Raw genomic sequence first — 15,672 nt, forward strand, 5'->3', positions numbered from 1 at the left:
CAATTATATGAGTTTTGAAAATTTTCCTCTTAAAAAAGTAGAAAATTGACATTTTTTTTTCCAACAGCATTCTTGGGCTGAAAAAAAATTGGAGCTTTGTCAGTGGGCTTTTTTTGGGGGGGTTGACAAGTTTCAGGGTGCAATGAGGCCCAGGGCAGGCATGAGGGGATGAAGGAACACCTCCAGCACAGCCCCCCCCCCACAGCCCAAACATCTCAACTGTGGGCTCCAGCTCCATCGGCCTCCCATGTTGCCATGGCAACTGCTGCATCCCAGCCTTGGCAAAGCTGGGAGACGTCGGCAGGGATGGGAGATGCTGCAGGATGGGATGGGATGGGAGATGTAATGGGAAGGGATGGGGGTTTTAATAAGCAGCCTACACCACCTGTAACACCTCGGGGGCTTACAGCCAGCCAGAACACCTCTAGAGCACGCTTCAGGTGGATGTTCATTGTTTGCAGCCCTGGAGGTACCGCCATGGAAAGAGACTTTGGCACAAAAGCTCACAGGTGAGGTGGGAGGGCTGCACAGCCCCTCTGCTCAGCTTCCAAATGCACCCCATAGTCCAGCACAGGTGCAAGCATTTGGGTCAGCCTCACGGCCCTCAGCTCACTGCCAAAGGCCGGGGCACGGGCAGCACTGCGTCCCACTGCTGGCAGGGGCTCCTCTGCACCCACCTGGATCCCAGGGCTGAGTGCTGAGGGGGGAGAGCAGCTCTGAGGGAGAGCAGAGCCCGTGCTGGAGGAGGCAGCTCCTGCTGGAGGGTGGGATGGATGTCAGACAGGTCGATGGATGGATGGACGGACAGGTGGATGGACAGGCAGACAGATGGACAGATGGATAGGTGGAGCTCCAGTCAGGGAGAAGGGAATGGAGCAGGGATGGATGCAGAGCAGGCACCGCAGCCCCAAACACCTCCAGGGACGGGTGCTCACATACACACACAGCTCAGCTCTCTCTCCTGGGGCTGCACCTCCTCGCACAGAGCTTCTTCCTGCTGCCCATCAGCACTCCCCTCACAGAAGCATCCATCACCTCCAGCCTTGCACCTGCCCGGCCGCCCAGCTCCCAGTGCTGGCTAACAGTGAGCTGTGTTGTCCGCATTCCCTCCTTCCAGCTCCTCTGGGCTGGAGAGGTGCAGCTCCCACAGCCCTGTGGGACTGGCCTGGCTGTGCCACAACCCAGGGTCTCCTGAGGAGCCTTTCCCAGGAGCACAGAGCGGAGTGCAGCAGTGCCACACCAGGCACGAGGCAGGGATGGGAGAGACGAGGCCAGGTTGGGTCCATGGGCTGCGCCTCACATCCAGACAGGCTTCAAGACAGCGAGGTGTTGGCTGATGGGCTGTGCAGGACGAGCACCGCTGTGCGGCCAGGATGGAGGAAGGATGGAGGGCCTGCGCTTCCTGCTGCCCACCCAGCGAAGTCTGCCAGCTACAGCAGCTCAGCCCAGAGCAGCAGCACACGGAGCAGCACAGGACGCAGCCCCCGGCCCCATCCGTGTGCCCAGCAGGGCGCTGGGCTGCGCTCAGGCTCAGGGAGCAGCGGTGCCATCGGCTCGTGGCCCTGCCAGCCCTGGGCTCGGTGCGCCCCAGTTCCGGCAGCTGAAGGAGCTCAGAGCCGATATCTCTACCAGAGCCTCAACTGCTTTAATTACCCACATCTGAGTCATCCCCAGCTCTGCTTTATCAAAGCTCGCAGCCCTGCAGACAAATCGCCCTTTGTGCTCCTCCAGTCCCTGTCCACGGGGAATTGCCAAGTGCCAATTAACCAGCAGCTCCTGCTGCAGCGATGCCGCGGGGAGATGAGATGAAGAGGGGCTGCTGCCCGCTCCGTGGCCTCAGCCTGGGTCGGTGGGGGAGGCGGCAGCTCCAGGATGCTGCAGGTCTGCGCCGTGCCACGTCCCCGTGGTGTCCTGCATCCTCCAGTGCCCCCGGATGGATGGATGTAGCCGGCAGGTGAAGGCAATGATGTGACCAGCGTGTGCCTCCAGGGCCAGCGTGTGCTCCTTCACCTCTGCTGACAGTGCAACGTGAATTGGGCAGCAAGGATGACCTAAAACTGTGCAGATGCTGCTGCAAGCAGCAGAGCGATGGCACAGCTGTGCTGCAGGGTCAGAGCTGGGCAGGGAGCTCTGCTCTGCTCCCTCGGAGCTCTGGGAGGGGCTGGGGCAGGAACTGCTTTCTGGAGGGTGAATAATGTAAATATTACAAAAAAACCAACATCATTCCGGCCCAAATCCAATCCCCATATTCAGTGTTTCAATGCCAGGTGGCACCTGCTTGCAGAGCTGCTTCATTCAGCTGAGTTACAGTGGAGAGGGGACGTGAAAGTGGAACATCTGAACGCTGCACTCCGGTTGCTCATTAATTTTGAGTTCTTCCTTGTTGTTTGCACTCACGATGGCACTGGGCATCACCTAAAGCCACAAACCAGGCCTGGTGCACGGGGACATCAGCTTTGTGGGAATAGATAGGATGGAAGGAGACAAGGTGAGAGCTCTGCTTCCCCACAGCCGGTGCAGGGTGGGGAGGGGACACGGCCCTGCAGGGCCCGAAGGAGTTAACAGCGAGTGCCACCTCCTGTATGTTATCTCCTCCATTGAGGCAGCTCCATGCTGGCAGCGGAACAATGCCAAATTCTGATGAGCTCTGGTTTTCCAGCTAGAGGGGAGGCACGGGAGGGTGGGGAATTAATGCTATTCTGCATAATTTTTAATCTAAATTCCATTTCTTTTCTTTTCTTTCTCTAGGAAGCAAACAATCTAGGGGGTTTTGTACTCAATTCCTTGCTTTCATAAGCTAAATGGATTGTTTGCAAGTAGGAGCCAGCTGCAAAGCTGGCAATCTCCAATCGGATCTGCCTTTCTCCTCATTCCAGCCATCCTTAATTCACTCCTCAGCTCTGAGGAGCAGATCCTGGTGGCCCTGGGGCAGTTTGCAGGAAGGATGGCTGAGCTGCAGCTGTTTGTGGCACTGGGCAGCAGGATGGGGCCCTGCAGCTCTCCAGAGAGCAGAGGGGTGCTCAGGAACGGCTGCTGAGCCCACGATGGGATGCTGGCATTTTGGAAATACTGGAGGATGATGTTTTCCCTGCTCTGTGCATCCTGCCGAGCCTCATTAGCTGGGTGTTACAATAAGGACTGAGGATGCTCCCAAAGCACCCAGTGCTGCCCCATTTCTGTTGTGGTGCCCGAGGCGTGAGGCAGTTTCATGACTGGGAAACTGAGGCACGGCTCCCACTGTGTTTGCAGATGGGGTTTACCTCAGCATCCTTTTCATTCTCATTTGTTTCAAAGCCGTGTGTGGCTCGCAGGCACAACAGAAGCGCGCTGGAGTGCAGCAAGATGACCTACTTACTGAGCTGCAGGAGCTGCAAAGGCCTTGGGTCACAGCGGCTCCTGGGACCCCAAGGGATGGGGACAGCTGGCACACAGAGCCCACAGCTTCTCTCCAGGGGATGCACGGCCCCAGCAGGCAGCCTGGGCAGCTGGGTGGGCACACAGCTGGCAGCAGGGCCAGGGAGCAGGGACACGTGAATGCTGGGCTGCCCAGCTTCCAGCCTCCCTCAACGCTCAGCTCCCAGGGGAGCCCATCTCCCTCCTTTTATCTGCATGCCATTTACTGGGGTTCTGTCTTCAGTTCAAAGGCCACGGTAGCATCAGAACATGGAGTCTCGATATGCTCAAGAGTGAGACAGCAGAGAACCTCTGCCCCCGTGTTTAACTCCTGATTTTTACCCCAGTCCGATGAATCCTCCGTGAACACAAGCAGATCATGAATGCACTCCATTAGAAATTATGCTGCAGTTCAGGAGGATTTGTTCCTGGGCGCTGATCCTTCACCACGCTCATTCATCTAACAGGATGCTTCAGAATTTATTATAATGACAAACAGGAGCTGGCGCTCCTGGAGGCTGGAAGCAGCTTTGTGCCCACCTGCACAGACACCCCCTGCAATATCACTGGCCTATGGGCTACCTGGGGGCTGTGACCAGCAGCTAGCAGCTCTGGGATTCAATGCGGAAGCTGCTGTCAGATGTCAGGGAGTCAAAAAGACAACAGAGCAGCTCTTCAGCCTGAGGAGACAAGAAGGAAAAGGAGAGCTGTGAATTTTGTGCATTGCAAAGAAACTCCCTGCAGACCCCTTCCCACCCAAGCTGTCCTATGGTTCTGTGATTCCCCCACGGGGTGTTACCTCCTCTCTTCTGCCCTTCTAATGGTGGTAGGTCCCACCCCACAGCCCCATCCCCAGCTGCACGCAGGGAGAAGCTCTCCCAGGTACAGCTGTAACAGTCTCCATCTGGAAATCTGAATTCTCATCCTATTTCCTATTCCCAGATCACAATGGGAGTCGGTATGAAGTTCCTTTTCTCTCCCATGGCGTGGCTCCACCAGTGAACACCACTCAGACCGTGAGGATTTGCAATCTGTGCTCACTTAACCCTCTGAACTTTGCCTGATATCATGGTGTTGCTCATTAGCTGTAACCTGGAAAGCCTGGCTGACATTTCATAAACTCGTTAGCAAGAGATCAGAGGATCAAACACAGCTTCTAGGGACATCTTTTGAGCTGCAGCCATTCCCAGGTGCACAGACCTGGCTCTGTGATTTCCAAACCCACTGTGGACCTGGGAGCAAAAGGGTCCTTTGAAGAGATCCAGGGCTCACTGCTGTGCTTCCTGCAGCCCCAGGGAGAAGCCCTGCAGCCTGCACTGCCCCAGGAATGGCTCAGTCTGAGCTCTGCCCCTCTGCCAGCTGGGCTGCTCCTCCAGAGCCACACAACCCAACTGACATTTTCTTTTAAAATCCGACCCCTCTGGATAAGCTTCATTCACCACAGGGACACAAAAGGTCCATCTATTCCATAACCATCTCTACTTGCCTGTTTCTCATTTTGAGGATAGAGGAGATGCTGCGCCACGTCCAGCACCGACTGCTTCTGCCAACGCACACTGGGGGTAAAGACAAAGGGAAGGCAGAGTTATTTTGCCATCTAAGCTGTTGAAACTGCTGATGACCCAGCTTTAGGCAGGGCTACGCTCAGTGCCAGCAGCTCTGGCCGCGTGCATCTGTTACTGAACTTCTTTACACAGCTAAATCCTGGGTTTTACAAAGCTTTGTATAAATGGATTTGGATTCTTAAAATATAAGCCTCCAAACAAACAGTAATGACCCGTTGCATAATGGGGTCTGTGGGGCAGTGGGAATACGCACACATCCAGATATGCCAGGTCTGTGCAAGGGCCTTTTGCTCACCAAAGACCACCAATGTGTTTTCCCAGGCACTGAAGGCTTCCCGTGCTGCCCCTCACAGCAGGGCGGACTGCACTGCTCACCTCGTGCTTTGGTCCCCTTTAAATCACATGAATTGACCACAAGACATATTAGAGACATCTCAAGGCACGACACAAAGCTCAAAATTGCTTTCCTAGCCAACCCCATGCACGGGCAGAGCCTTCAGCCCCTGGAAGTGCTTCCAGCTCCCTGCCCCCACACCCAGCTCCTGCACTCGGCAACAGTTTTCCCTCCAGTGGTTTCCATCAGCCCCAGGATTTCACATCCTGCACGTTCCTCTTTTGATTTCTAAACCTCCTTTCCCTCCAAAGCCTCCCAGAGACGAGCCTCCTATAGGGATAACATCGCTCCCTGCTAACAGCAATTAACACTTGGTAAGAACGTTTCAGCAGACAGCACAACATCCAGCTAAGTTCCTCTGCACTTGGAGCTGGCTCTGATTGCCTGCACTCTGATTTTCTTCCCCTGCAGCCAGGGTTTAGGTGTGCTTCAGGCCAGCATTGCTGATGGAGCTCAGCACAACGCAAGCCAGCTGAATTCCTGGGGACCCTACACAACACAGGTGGGTCCCAGCAATCTTACCAGCACCTGGAAGTGCTTTATGAGAGCTCAGACAACCACAAAGGAGTAATTTCTACTGTGGTCACTATAAAACAGCATCTCTTATTAAGGCGACTACATGTGGTTTGCCACGCACACCAAGCAGAGCCTTTCTCCAAGTTGTTGCTTTGAGCCTGCTTGTAAATTCTTCCCTCTGCCACCCTGCAGCTAGGAAATCTGGCTTTAAAAACAAGTTATGACAGGGGAAATTCAAATGCTTTCTAATGGAGACCTAGGCATCTGAGTGCTGGCAGAACTAGAAAGGCAACTCTCCCATCTGTTTTCCTTGTCTGTAGGTAGGATTGCGTCACTTCCTCCCCCAGGATCTGCCCTGGTCCCACTGTTCCAAGGCTGTGGTTCCCTTCCCCTCACCTCTTCCGAACACCTGACTCCACTGCTCTGCAAATTGCCCTTGGCATCCTCCTACATCTCACTCTGGCTCCGCTCTTTGCGGTCAACCAAGCTCACAGACTGCTTTTGTGCCCCCACCTGTGTAAGTTGTCCCCTCCTGTGTTCTTCCTGCACTTTGGTGCGGAAAGAATCCCTTCACAGACACCCAGAGAATGGGCAGAGTGCACAGGGTGGGTGCTGCTGCTGCTGAACACCACCACACAGTTATGAGAGCCTGCAGCTGCCCTTAAGGAACTGCTCCTCCGAGTGTTCTCTTCACGTGCCACAGACAGAGCTGGCACAGCAGAGCTCCAGCAGGCTCAGAACAAGCAGCTGCACTAGCCAAGCCTGCTTTGTTCCTTCAGCACCTGATTCCTTCTCATCACAGCCCTGCTCTGCCCTCACATCCCCACGGATGGCCGTGTCTCTCCCTATGGCACAGTGCCTAAGTGACGTGGCTCAGCTGTGAACCGGATCCCAGGGCAGGAAAATAACCTCCCTCACTGCAGTGCTTCAGCAGCGCAGCAGAGCCAGGGCAGGTACTGGGATCCTGGGCCACAGCAGTGATACAGATACGTGGTGATGTACTCAGTGCAGGAGAGGTCACGTGGCTCCTGCTGATGGAGGCATAAGTGCAATTAACCTCAGATGTTACTCTGAAATGTTTATAAACTAGGCAGTGAAGATGCCTTAGCATGAAGTGTCCTTGTGAGACACCGCTTCAGTCAGGTTGGCTCGCAGAGACGTTTGTAAAGCTGACTTTAAGCCATCTGATGGCTAACGGTGGAGCAGGGCACTGCTGGCTGGAGCTGATCTAGCCAAGGATCTGTGCCTCTCCACCTCCCAGCCCTGTGCAACACCCCGCTGCCCCTCCCTTCCACCAGCACCATCCAGAACAAAGAGTATTTTTGTAGAACTGGTTTCAAATGGTTGCACGAGTTCTGGCAGCAGGGCTGATGGCAGAGCAGCTCCTGCCCCGTGGGGGTGCCTCCAGGATGCACGCACACATCAACAGGCCAAGGTAAACCTACAGCAGGCAGAAGTGCTGTGCTGCAGGTCGCACCCAGACTCCGACAGCAAAACAAAGAGGGGGGGGATGCTGTGCTGCCTCCTGGCCCCACTGACAGCCCTCTCCTAGAACCTCCCCAGCAGTGATCTCTGGGGCTCCTGGAGGCTCTCTTCGTTCCTAAATACCACCCCCTGTGCATGGAAACTTTCCCTCTGGGAAGCAGTGGGTTAATTGGCCTGATAATCAGCCTGCTTCACTAATCAGTCCCTGTAGAGGAGTTCTGTTTGTTTTATCAGGCTCATAAATCCAGCGTTTCTGGTGATTTATTCACGAGGCTGATTTCTGATTTTGCTCTCTGGCGTTTATTTTAAACAATTTTTTTTTCTTCATAGCAAACAGAATCTGCTAAGATATTTCTCCTAGGAATTATATCGATTCAGCAGGTCTATTCCCAACGTGAGCCCTTATCTCAGAGAATTCCCTGCATTTTGGAACCATGCTGCCAAGCCTTACAGACACTCTGAGCCCTTAACAAAGCATACACCTCACTATCTAGCATCCTGAGCGTGACTTCAGCCTAAGGAGCACTCTGACGTGTCGGTACGTTGAAAACAACATGACTTAAAACAATCATAGAATCATTGAGGCTGGAAAGATAACTAGGACCACTCAGCCCAACCATCCCTTGTGCCTGTGACGTGCCCTCCTTCAGAGGAACACGTTGCCTTTGAGTGGCACTGAACACTGTGGGAGTCCAAACCACAAGTGAATTACAGAGCAGCCAGCTGTCCTGGTTTGGATCACACGCCCTCTGGTAGAGAAATGAGGCAGTGGTGAAAAAGTGCTGTTAAAGTGTTATTGTACCTCACTTACCTGTCCAGCAGGGAGTCGAAGCCAATGACTGCGCTGTCTCGCTCTGCTGCTACCACCAGGCACAAACCATCCATTAAGAGGGAGCACTGAGAGAGAGAAGAGCACAGCCTTGGTTTGCTTTCTGCTTAGATAAGGCTGTAAGCCTCACTGATGAGCTGCTGACAGCAGAGATAACTGCTGTGTGAGGGGAGGAAGGAGAGCAGCAGAGGCTCACGCTGAAGGAGTATCACGTCTGAACTGGCGGTTCACCCCTTCCTATGGCATGCTGTTATTGCTGCTCTCTCCTCTCAGAGTGAAAATAAGCTGGGTCTTGGGTGTGATACTCAGTCACTAATTCTGCTGGAAGCAGGAACGTGGACATAACTGCAAATGCCTGAGACACCGCAGCAGAATCACTCCTCACTTGGAGGAGCCCATCGCCCTGCTGGCAAGGGAAAGCAGATGCTGTAAACGTTTGCCTTTGGCTCAGCAGTGCCAGTCCCTGGTGGATGCACGCCAGCTCTGCCCACAGCCATTCATCTCTGACAGGAGGACGTGTTTGCATGGCCAGCAGGGGAGCAGGGCCGTGCTGCCCTCTCCTTCCCACGCACCCCTGGGCTTTGTCCTTCCTGGAGAGATGTGCGCAGGGACGGCATCCTCGGGGGAGCTGCAGGGGGAGAAAGCAGTGCTCAGACTAATTGGATGCTGGATGTAATTGCTATTCTGTACAGATGTACTTCAAAGGGATGCTGTCAGTTTCAAAAATCACAACCTGAAAAGATCTAACCTGCTTTATTATAGGTTGCACCTAAGACACTCATAAGTACTGATGGGCTGGAAACTGAAATGATTTTATTTCTTCACTGGAGCTGCTGCATGCCTCTGACAGCCCTTTGTTGATTGCTACTGCCAGTTTAAGTAGCTCCCCCTGTTGATTACTGTCTGCTCCTGACAATGTTTTCTTGCACATTCCCCCTTACTGCTTTGCTCTAGCAAGGTTCCTGGAATGGTGGGTTTATCTTATACCAAGCATAAAGAGAAAAACAGCTGTAAAGCAAAGTACTGGCTCGCCCCAGAAGCAAACCTTGTGCTTACACCCCGTGAGCACTTGCTTAAACCCCATGCTGGACTGCAGTGCGAGTTGTCATCACCAGCAGAACGAGAGATGAAATGAAATCTCTGCCCAGAACTCCAGGGCACCATCCAAAAAGCAGAAGGGTTATTTAGCATCGTAGAGGAGGATTAATGGAGTGTGATTACAGAAAAGGAAATAGAAACTGTATTTATCGGGAAGAACAAGACAAGATACAACAGCAGAACATACATAACAGCAGCAACTGTGCACTGTGAGGTGAATGGAAGAAAATGTCTAAAGGGGATTTAGCATTCACAGTAAGGTTATGTTTGCACATCACGATGTCAAGTTCAGGTGTCTGTGAGTTAATGGAGATACAGGAACACAAAGTAGGGAGAAGCTGGCAAGGCACACTGCCCAAATTACTTACTAGTGCATAAGAGATCAGATTGCAGTGCTGTGCTAAAGCTGGTTTACCCAGAGCTAGAACAGCACTGCATCAAATGGCTCTTCTTCCACGGGGAAGGAAGCAAAGCGTAAATCCAGACTCCATACCTTTGCTGCCACCCCGCACTTGGCTCTGCTCAGTATCTCTGAGATGCAGTGAGCCTGTGGTGCATCCAGCACAGTGAGGCGCACTCCAGTCACCGTGAAACCTTTGCCAGTGAGCTGATGGAGCAGTTCAACATAAGGGGGGTCTGAGCCCCGGAGGATTATCGCCGGCAGGATGAGGCAGGTGGTTTGGCAGAGGTTACCGAGCAGCGGCCGATCTGATGGGAAAAGATGAAAACACAGCAGATGCTTTACATCGACCCCCTTCCACTGCTAACCCTCACCACCACAAACACGTAAGCAGGAGACCAGAGGCATTATTATGTCATTTGGGATGTTTGCAGGTGTGGCTGCTCATCCCAAAATGCTGTGTGCCTGCGTGTATCTGGAGATCACCAGGCAGCAGGAGTGACCCCATTCCAGGAGTCAGGCAAGGACAGCTGTGGGTTTGCTATGGGAGGTGTTATTCCACTTACTTTCTCCCAAGCAAAGAAATCTGTTAATCCAGCTGCTTTCATAATCCAAAATGTAATTCTCAGCAACATACATAAGATTTAATGCACTTCATATTTTCCCCACGATAAATCTGTCTGTCCGTTAGGCTTTGTGATCATTATTTGCCAAAAGGAGACGTTTCCTCGTGTGCAAGAGCTACCTCTAGCGTCCAAGAGGAGGCCACGAAGTGAATGATGTGTCTGGCTTGCTGGCAGCACTCACTGTATTGTGCCTGACAGCCCAGGCATCACGTGTGCTTGCTTTTCCAGGACAGCAGCTCTTTGAAAAACATTTTCTGAGACACAAACACATCAGGGCTGTACACTGGTTTCCTTTTCACTCTGCTCAGAAATCTTCAAAGCAAAGAGATTCTCACAAAGCAGGAAATTGAGGGCACATACTTTGAGATTTGCTTCCCAGATTCAGCCATACAGAGCCTGCAGAACACTCACGCTATTTCCACAAGCAGCTCTGCAGTGTTATTATTACTCTTGTTTCAGGGTTCATACACTGGCTTAGGAATGGCAGAAATGTTGCAAGATAGACCTCAGCCCAGCCAACAGTTTAGTCTTAAACCTTCACACAGCCAACCTCTGATGTATCAGCGTGGAGCACAAGAAAAGGAGGAGATATGGCCTGACTCAGGTGAGGATCGTTTGCCAGGATCATGAAGTATGTGCAGGGCACAGCCCAGAGCCAACAGAAGGCAATGGAAAGAACCTACTGATAATTCCTCCTTCAGAGGACACAATTCCAAACACTTTTGCTCCCTGTAAATACCACAGGGATACTTTGCCTGGTCACCACTTTGGTATAAAGGCTTGGGATCAGCCCACAGGATCCCAACACGGAAGCATCTATATAAGAGTTACATCTCCTGGCAATAAAAGGCAGAGCATCACAACCTGCATCGTATTCACACCTATCAAGAACAGTCAGCAGAAAAGAACCAGAGAAACTACCAACATCTGAGGGAGCTGACAGGCCTGCTGCTGAGGTTCTGACTCAAAAACAAACTCAGACCAGCAGTAACTGGAAGTTCTTTTTAGCTGGCAGACATCCAGCAGCTTGTGGGAACCCAACGAGATCTCAGACCCACTCCCAAGAGATGGAATCCCATGCTGCCAAAAGCACTCCATGCACAAACTGCTGCTTATTTACAGCCAGAACAAAAGGTCTCCCTGTCGCTCATCACTGCGGTGCCTTGGTCGCTCCTGAGCTTTGAATGGACACACAAACCACTGTGGCAAAACACACAGTAATAGTTCAGCTGTTGCTTATGTTATCTGTGCTGACAGTGCTTTTTCTTCTGCTGGTGACAAGATCAGCACTTCTCATCAGCCCTATGTTTAAACCCATAAAAGAAGTGGTGACAGAAAGGCCCAGCAGGCAAAGAGTTAACTGGCTGGACTCCACCAGAGCTGTTCGTTGTAGCTCAGAGTTGTCGCTCCCTTCTGAAAGGACGTCAATACCAAATCTTGCTGCCACCAGATGGTTTGTCTTGCCATCCAATTAATCAACAACAGCCTCAATCTACAACAAGAGTTATGCATTTCCTTACCAAGATCGCGTGGTTGCCCAGAGCCCAGTAAACTGAGCTTCCCTCCTGTTCCACCTTTTATGATTTTGCGCTGCTTGCTGATTTCCACACTGACTATGGGGTCACATTTCAGGTTATAGATCTGCAGGAAGCAAGAAGGGGAGGGGAGGGAGAGAGAGAGAGGCAAGTCATGTGAGCACTGCCACCTAATCAGGAAGGACAGCACTTCTCAAGTATTGATTCAGACAAGCTGTGAAGGTTTTGTTGGTGCTGTGTGCTCCTGTAATTACCAGCCTAGAAAACACCTGGTTGTCTGGAGATAAAAGAACATTTTGCATGCATTCTTTCTTATTGGGACTTAACTAAGTGTGGTATCTTGCATCCAGACATCTTTCTAAGGTCTCCATTCCCAGCTCTTCAAGGCCAGAAACTCAAGGACCCCAAGTCTTTACCCAGTGTCTAAGTAGTGTGTAGCAGCTCCCTTCTGTCATGGAACAAATTGTCACAGCCATGCGTCCCAGGACAGTGCAGTCCTGATATTCTAGACTGAGTCACAGAGGAAGGATGGCCACATCGTGGAGCTCTTCAAAGGGGGAACTGCTACTTGATCCCATCCCTTTGTGGGCAAACCTCAGCACTTCAGACTCTCTGATTTTGAGAAGAAGCCGAGCAGAGTGGTCAACTAGTGATTAGCTAGTACAAAACTAGCTGAAGAGGAAAGACCGACCATTTCATTTTAGCCATTGGCAAATTAGGGTACTTCAAAGCAGAGACCAGCATCTACACTGCGTGAAGGGCCAGAAGAGCAGAGCTGGCTGTACAAGTGCTGGTAGGCTTCTCGGCACTGCCAACAATACAGGAGGCAAGAATCTGGGGCTTTATGCCTTCAACAGGCAGGGGAAGATGTGGGCATCCAGCAGCAAACTGTGCCTGTGACTTACAGCAAGGAGAGTCCAATTGGAGACAGCTCTGTCTTTACAGTGCTGTGAGTTGGTACCTCTGTTGGCAGGTTATGTGGGCCAGTACCCTTCTCACACCATGGGGCAGTGCTGCACACCAGGAGCATGTGCACACACGGGATACGTTCAGCAGCCAGCGAGTCCTTTTATTAGCTGTCTCACTTCATCTCAGTTGCTGAACGCTACATGTGAAAAGCTGGTAACAATCAGCCTGTGGGTCAGCTGTGCCTAAACTATCATGGGTGATGGTGGTGTTGTTCCCCATGACCTGCTTCCAAAGCGATGCTGGCTCAGTGTAGGAACTTGGCTTCTAAAGCAACAGCCCGGAGCCTTCCTGAATTTATAGCACAGGTCACTGAACAAATGCATCTGAAAAAGCACTTTTCCTCTGAGAGTGTCTGGGTCAATACAAAGTTAGCACATCGTGGCAGGGACATCCAGAGGAGAAGGAAATCTCGGCAGCCGGTGAAACACAGCAAGAAAGCATTACCTAAAGTGTAAGAGGAAGGAAATCAAGGGCTAGCAGGACCAAAGCCATGGCTCTGACACAGCAGGAGACCCTTGAGAAAAGGGCAGAATCCTACCTCTTCCTCCTGCAGTGTCTGACACTCGGCGCAGCACAGACCTTCTGGGAAAAACAGCTTCATGTCCCGCACAGATATTTGGTAGGATTTGGAGCCTGAGAGATAAATACAATGAGAAGATTCTTTCAGGGCATGAATTAAACATTCTCTGGACTCGCACTCATCCCCCTGAAAGATTGATGGCGTGCAACTTACTGAAGTAATTGCTTTAAAGGCCAGCTGTTCTGTATAGTAACAGCAAACATTTAGAACCATTATATTTAGAATAATTCCACTGCGTTTTTGGTATTTTGATTCTGCTCCATTATCACTCACCTTGTCCTCCACGTAAATAAGGCTCCCTCTATTTCCTAACAGTGTAGTCAAGGGAATCATATAAAGGAGTCAGTAACACCACGTCTAACCCCCTGTTCTCCCCATGCTCTTGGATCATGTCAGGCTAGTCGTGGGGAACGGAGCTACGGGTTACTAAAACCAGCTGTACTTCATTAGAATAATGTAAGCCCTACCATGTTGGTGACTCCTGTACAGCAGAGCAAAAGAAAGAAGATTAGTATGAGACACTACTGACAGCAGTGCATTGCACCGTTCACCTGTAGTCCTGAAAAGCAGACTGAGACTGGAAGAGGTACGAAGAATGAATGTGAAGGTCAGAGAAGGAGCGGGGAATCATCTGAAGAGTCTGAACTAAAGCCCTCTGCCTGATTAACCCAACGTAACACAAAGCTAAGAAGGAATACAGCAAGGTGAAGAGGTCAGAGATGGGAAAACTACTTGCAGTACATGCACTGGCACAAGAGCAAACAGATACAATCTGTGCATGACTGCATTTAGAATCGAAAGCGTATGAAAATTTCCAGCTGAGAAGTTCTTTAACAGCAACCCAAATTCGGGTGAATGCTTATGAGAGGAAATAGATTAACTGAACTCAGTGACTTACAGGTCCCTCCAGCTCAGCAGCTGAGTATTTCTCCATAAAGTCACAGTGTTAGAAACCACTGCTCAGAAGGTTTTGAGGTTTGTGAGTGGAAAACGTTTGAGAAGGAAAAGCTATTTCTAAATAAGCGGAGTTCAGACAGACTGTCAGCGTGCCGGCATGGATCCACACTGCTGGGATACAAATACACAAAAGGCAAATCTATTCTGAAATATTAAATAAATCACTTCTGCAAACTGTGCATTTAAAAAAAAATGGTGCCTTACAACTCCTAGAGCACTCAGCCCTGCGTGGGCAGCCATAATTCTAAGATCACATAGCCAGAGTGCTTAACAGTAGTTTACAGCCCTGAGATTGTATATGTCACTGGTGTATAAGTCATGCTGTGTGCTTTATGTACCTCTGTGTCAAACCTTCCCTGTTTAAATCACTGGTGCCATTACAAAGGGGACACAAATGTTCCCAATGCTACTCTTAGCAACGTTTTACTCTTACTTTTCTCAAGGTGTAATGCTGTATAAGAAGCTCTTTGGGCTTGAGAAAAAGCACTGCACAGTGATTTCATAACATACTGGAGAGATGGAAGGAATGCAGGGTTACCTCTACATCTGAGCCTCAGAATATTAGAACTGCTTTACTTGGTTTGACTGTTATCACCAAACCTGGCCTTCATCCTACCAGAACTTCTCTAGTCCCTTCCAGAGGAAACACAGCTGGAGTTTGCTGCACTTCAGCACAATGGCACAGGCTAGAGACCTTCCTCAGCTGGAGCAAAACCAAAGAAACACGGCACTCTCTGCGAGGAAAGCAGCTCTTCCACTGTCCCCCAGATGACCACTTGTGCACTGACGACGTTTCCTGCTTAACTTGGACACAAATATTTCTTCCTTTTTGGAGGACAAACTCTAGGAGATGCGAGGCATTGAGGGTCCTTAAGGACAGGCTCCTCCTTGGCGTAGCAGCTGGATCAGATTCATGGTTTGAGTTGCTGTGTGCATAAGCTACAGCTGCAACCGTTTTCCTTGAATGTGTGCAATTAAGGCTTTGTGAGCCACGCGCAGAGCTGGGATGCTAATGCACAGTCTGGTCTCTGCAGGCAGGTGGGAGCCAACCAGCTCAGTTCTGTGCCTAGCCCAGTCGGGGAAGGAAGCAGGGATCTGAAGGGAATCTCTCAGAAAACATCCGAGGCCTTCCTTAACACACAGCTCTCTGTAACCTCTGAGTGAGAGACAGGCTGAGAGTCAGCTTCCCTTGCTGATATAAACTAATCTTTAGAAGAATTGTGCTAGGGAAGCTCCAGGTGTTGCGTGGGTATATTAAGTTGGGGTATATATTACCCATAACTGATGAGTTCTCATTCTCAAGGCAACCCAGGAAGACAATCCAT

The 15,672-nt window shown here is 51.0% G+C and overlaps 1 protein-coding gene across 13 annotated transcripts in view; it reads right to left on the reverse strand.

Moving 5' to 3' along the window:
- Nucleotides 1-2,170: 2,170 nt before the first annotated feature.
- The window catches only part of DNAAF8 (dynein axonemal assembly factor 8), an 85,689-nt gene continuing 72,187 nt past the window's right edge, over nucleotides 2,171-15,672 (reverse strand). For 6 of the 13 annotated variants that reach the window (XM_048961940.1, XM_048961942.1, XM_048961946.1 and 3 more), the window contains 6 exons: nucleotides 13,349-13,443; nucleotides 11,827-11,947; nucleotides 9,774-9,988; nucleotides 8,165-8,250; nucleotides 4,880-4,949; nucleotides 3,211-4,073 (listed from right to left, as the gene is read on the reverse strand). In XM_048961940.1, coding sequence (XP_048817897.1) covers nucleotides 3,996-4,073; nucleotides 4,880-4,949; nucleotides 8,165-8,250; nucleotides 9,774-9,988; nucleotides 11,827-11,947; nucleotides 13,349-13,443 — 665 coding nt within the window. In that variant the 3' untranslated portion in view covers nucleotides 3,211-3,995. Of the gene's footprint in view, nucleotides 4,074-4,879; nucleotides 4,950-8,164; nucleotides 8,251-9,773; nucleotides 9,989-11,826; nucleotides 11,948-12,756; nucleotides 13,255-13,348; nucleotides 13,444-15,672 lie in introns of those variants that run through there. The other 7 variants (XM_048961952.1, XM_048961951.1, XM_048961943.1 and 4 more) reach the window with 6 other exon arrangements.

Source organism: Lagopus muta, chromosome 15 (genome assembly GCF_023343835.1).
Source record: "Lagopus muta isolate bLagMut1 chromosome 15, bLagMut1 primary, whole genome shotgun sequence".
Taxonomy (NCBI): Eukaryota; Metazoa; Chordata; class Aves; order Galliformes; family Phasianidae; genus Lagopus; species Lagopus muta.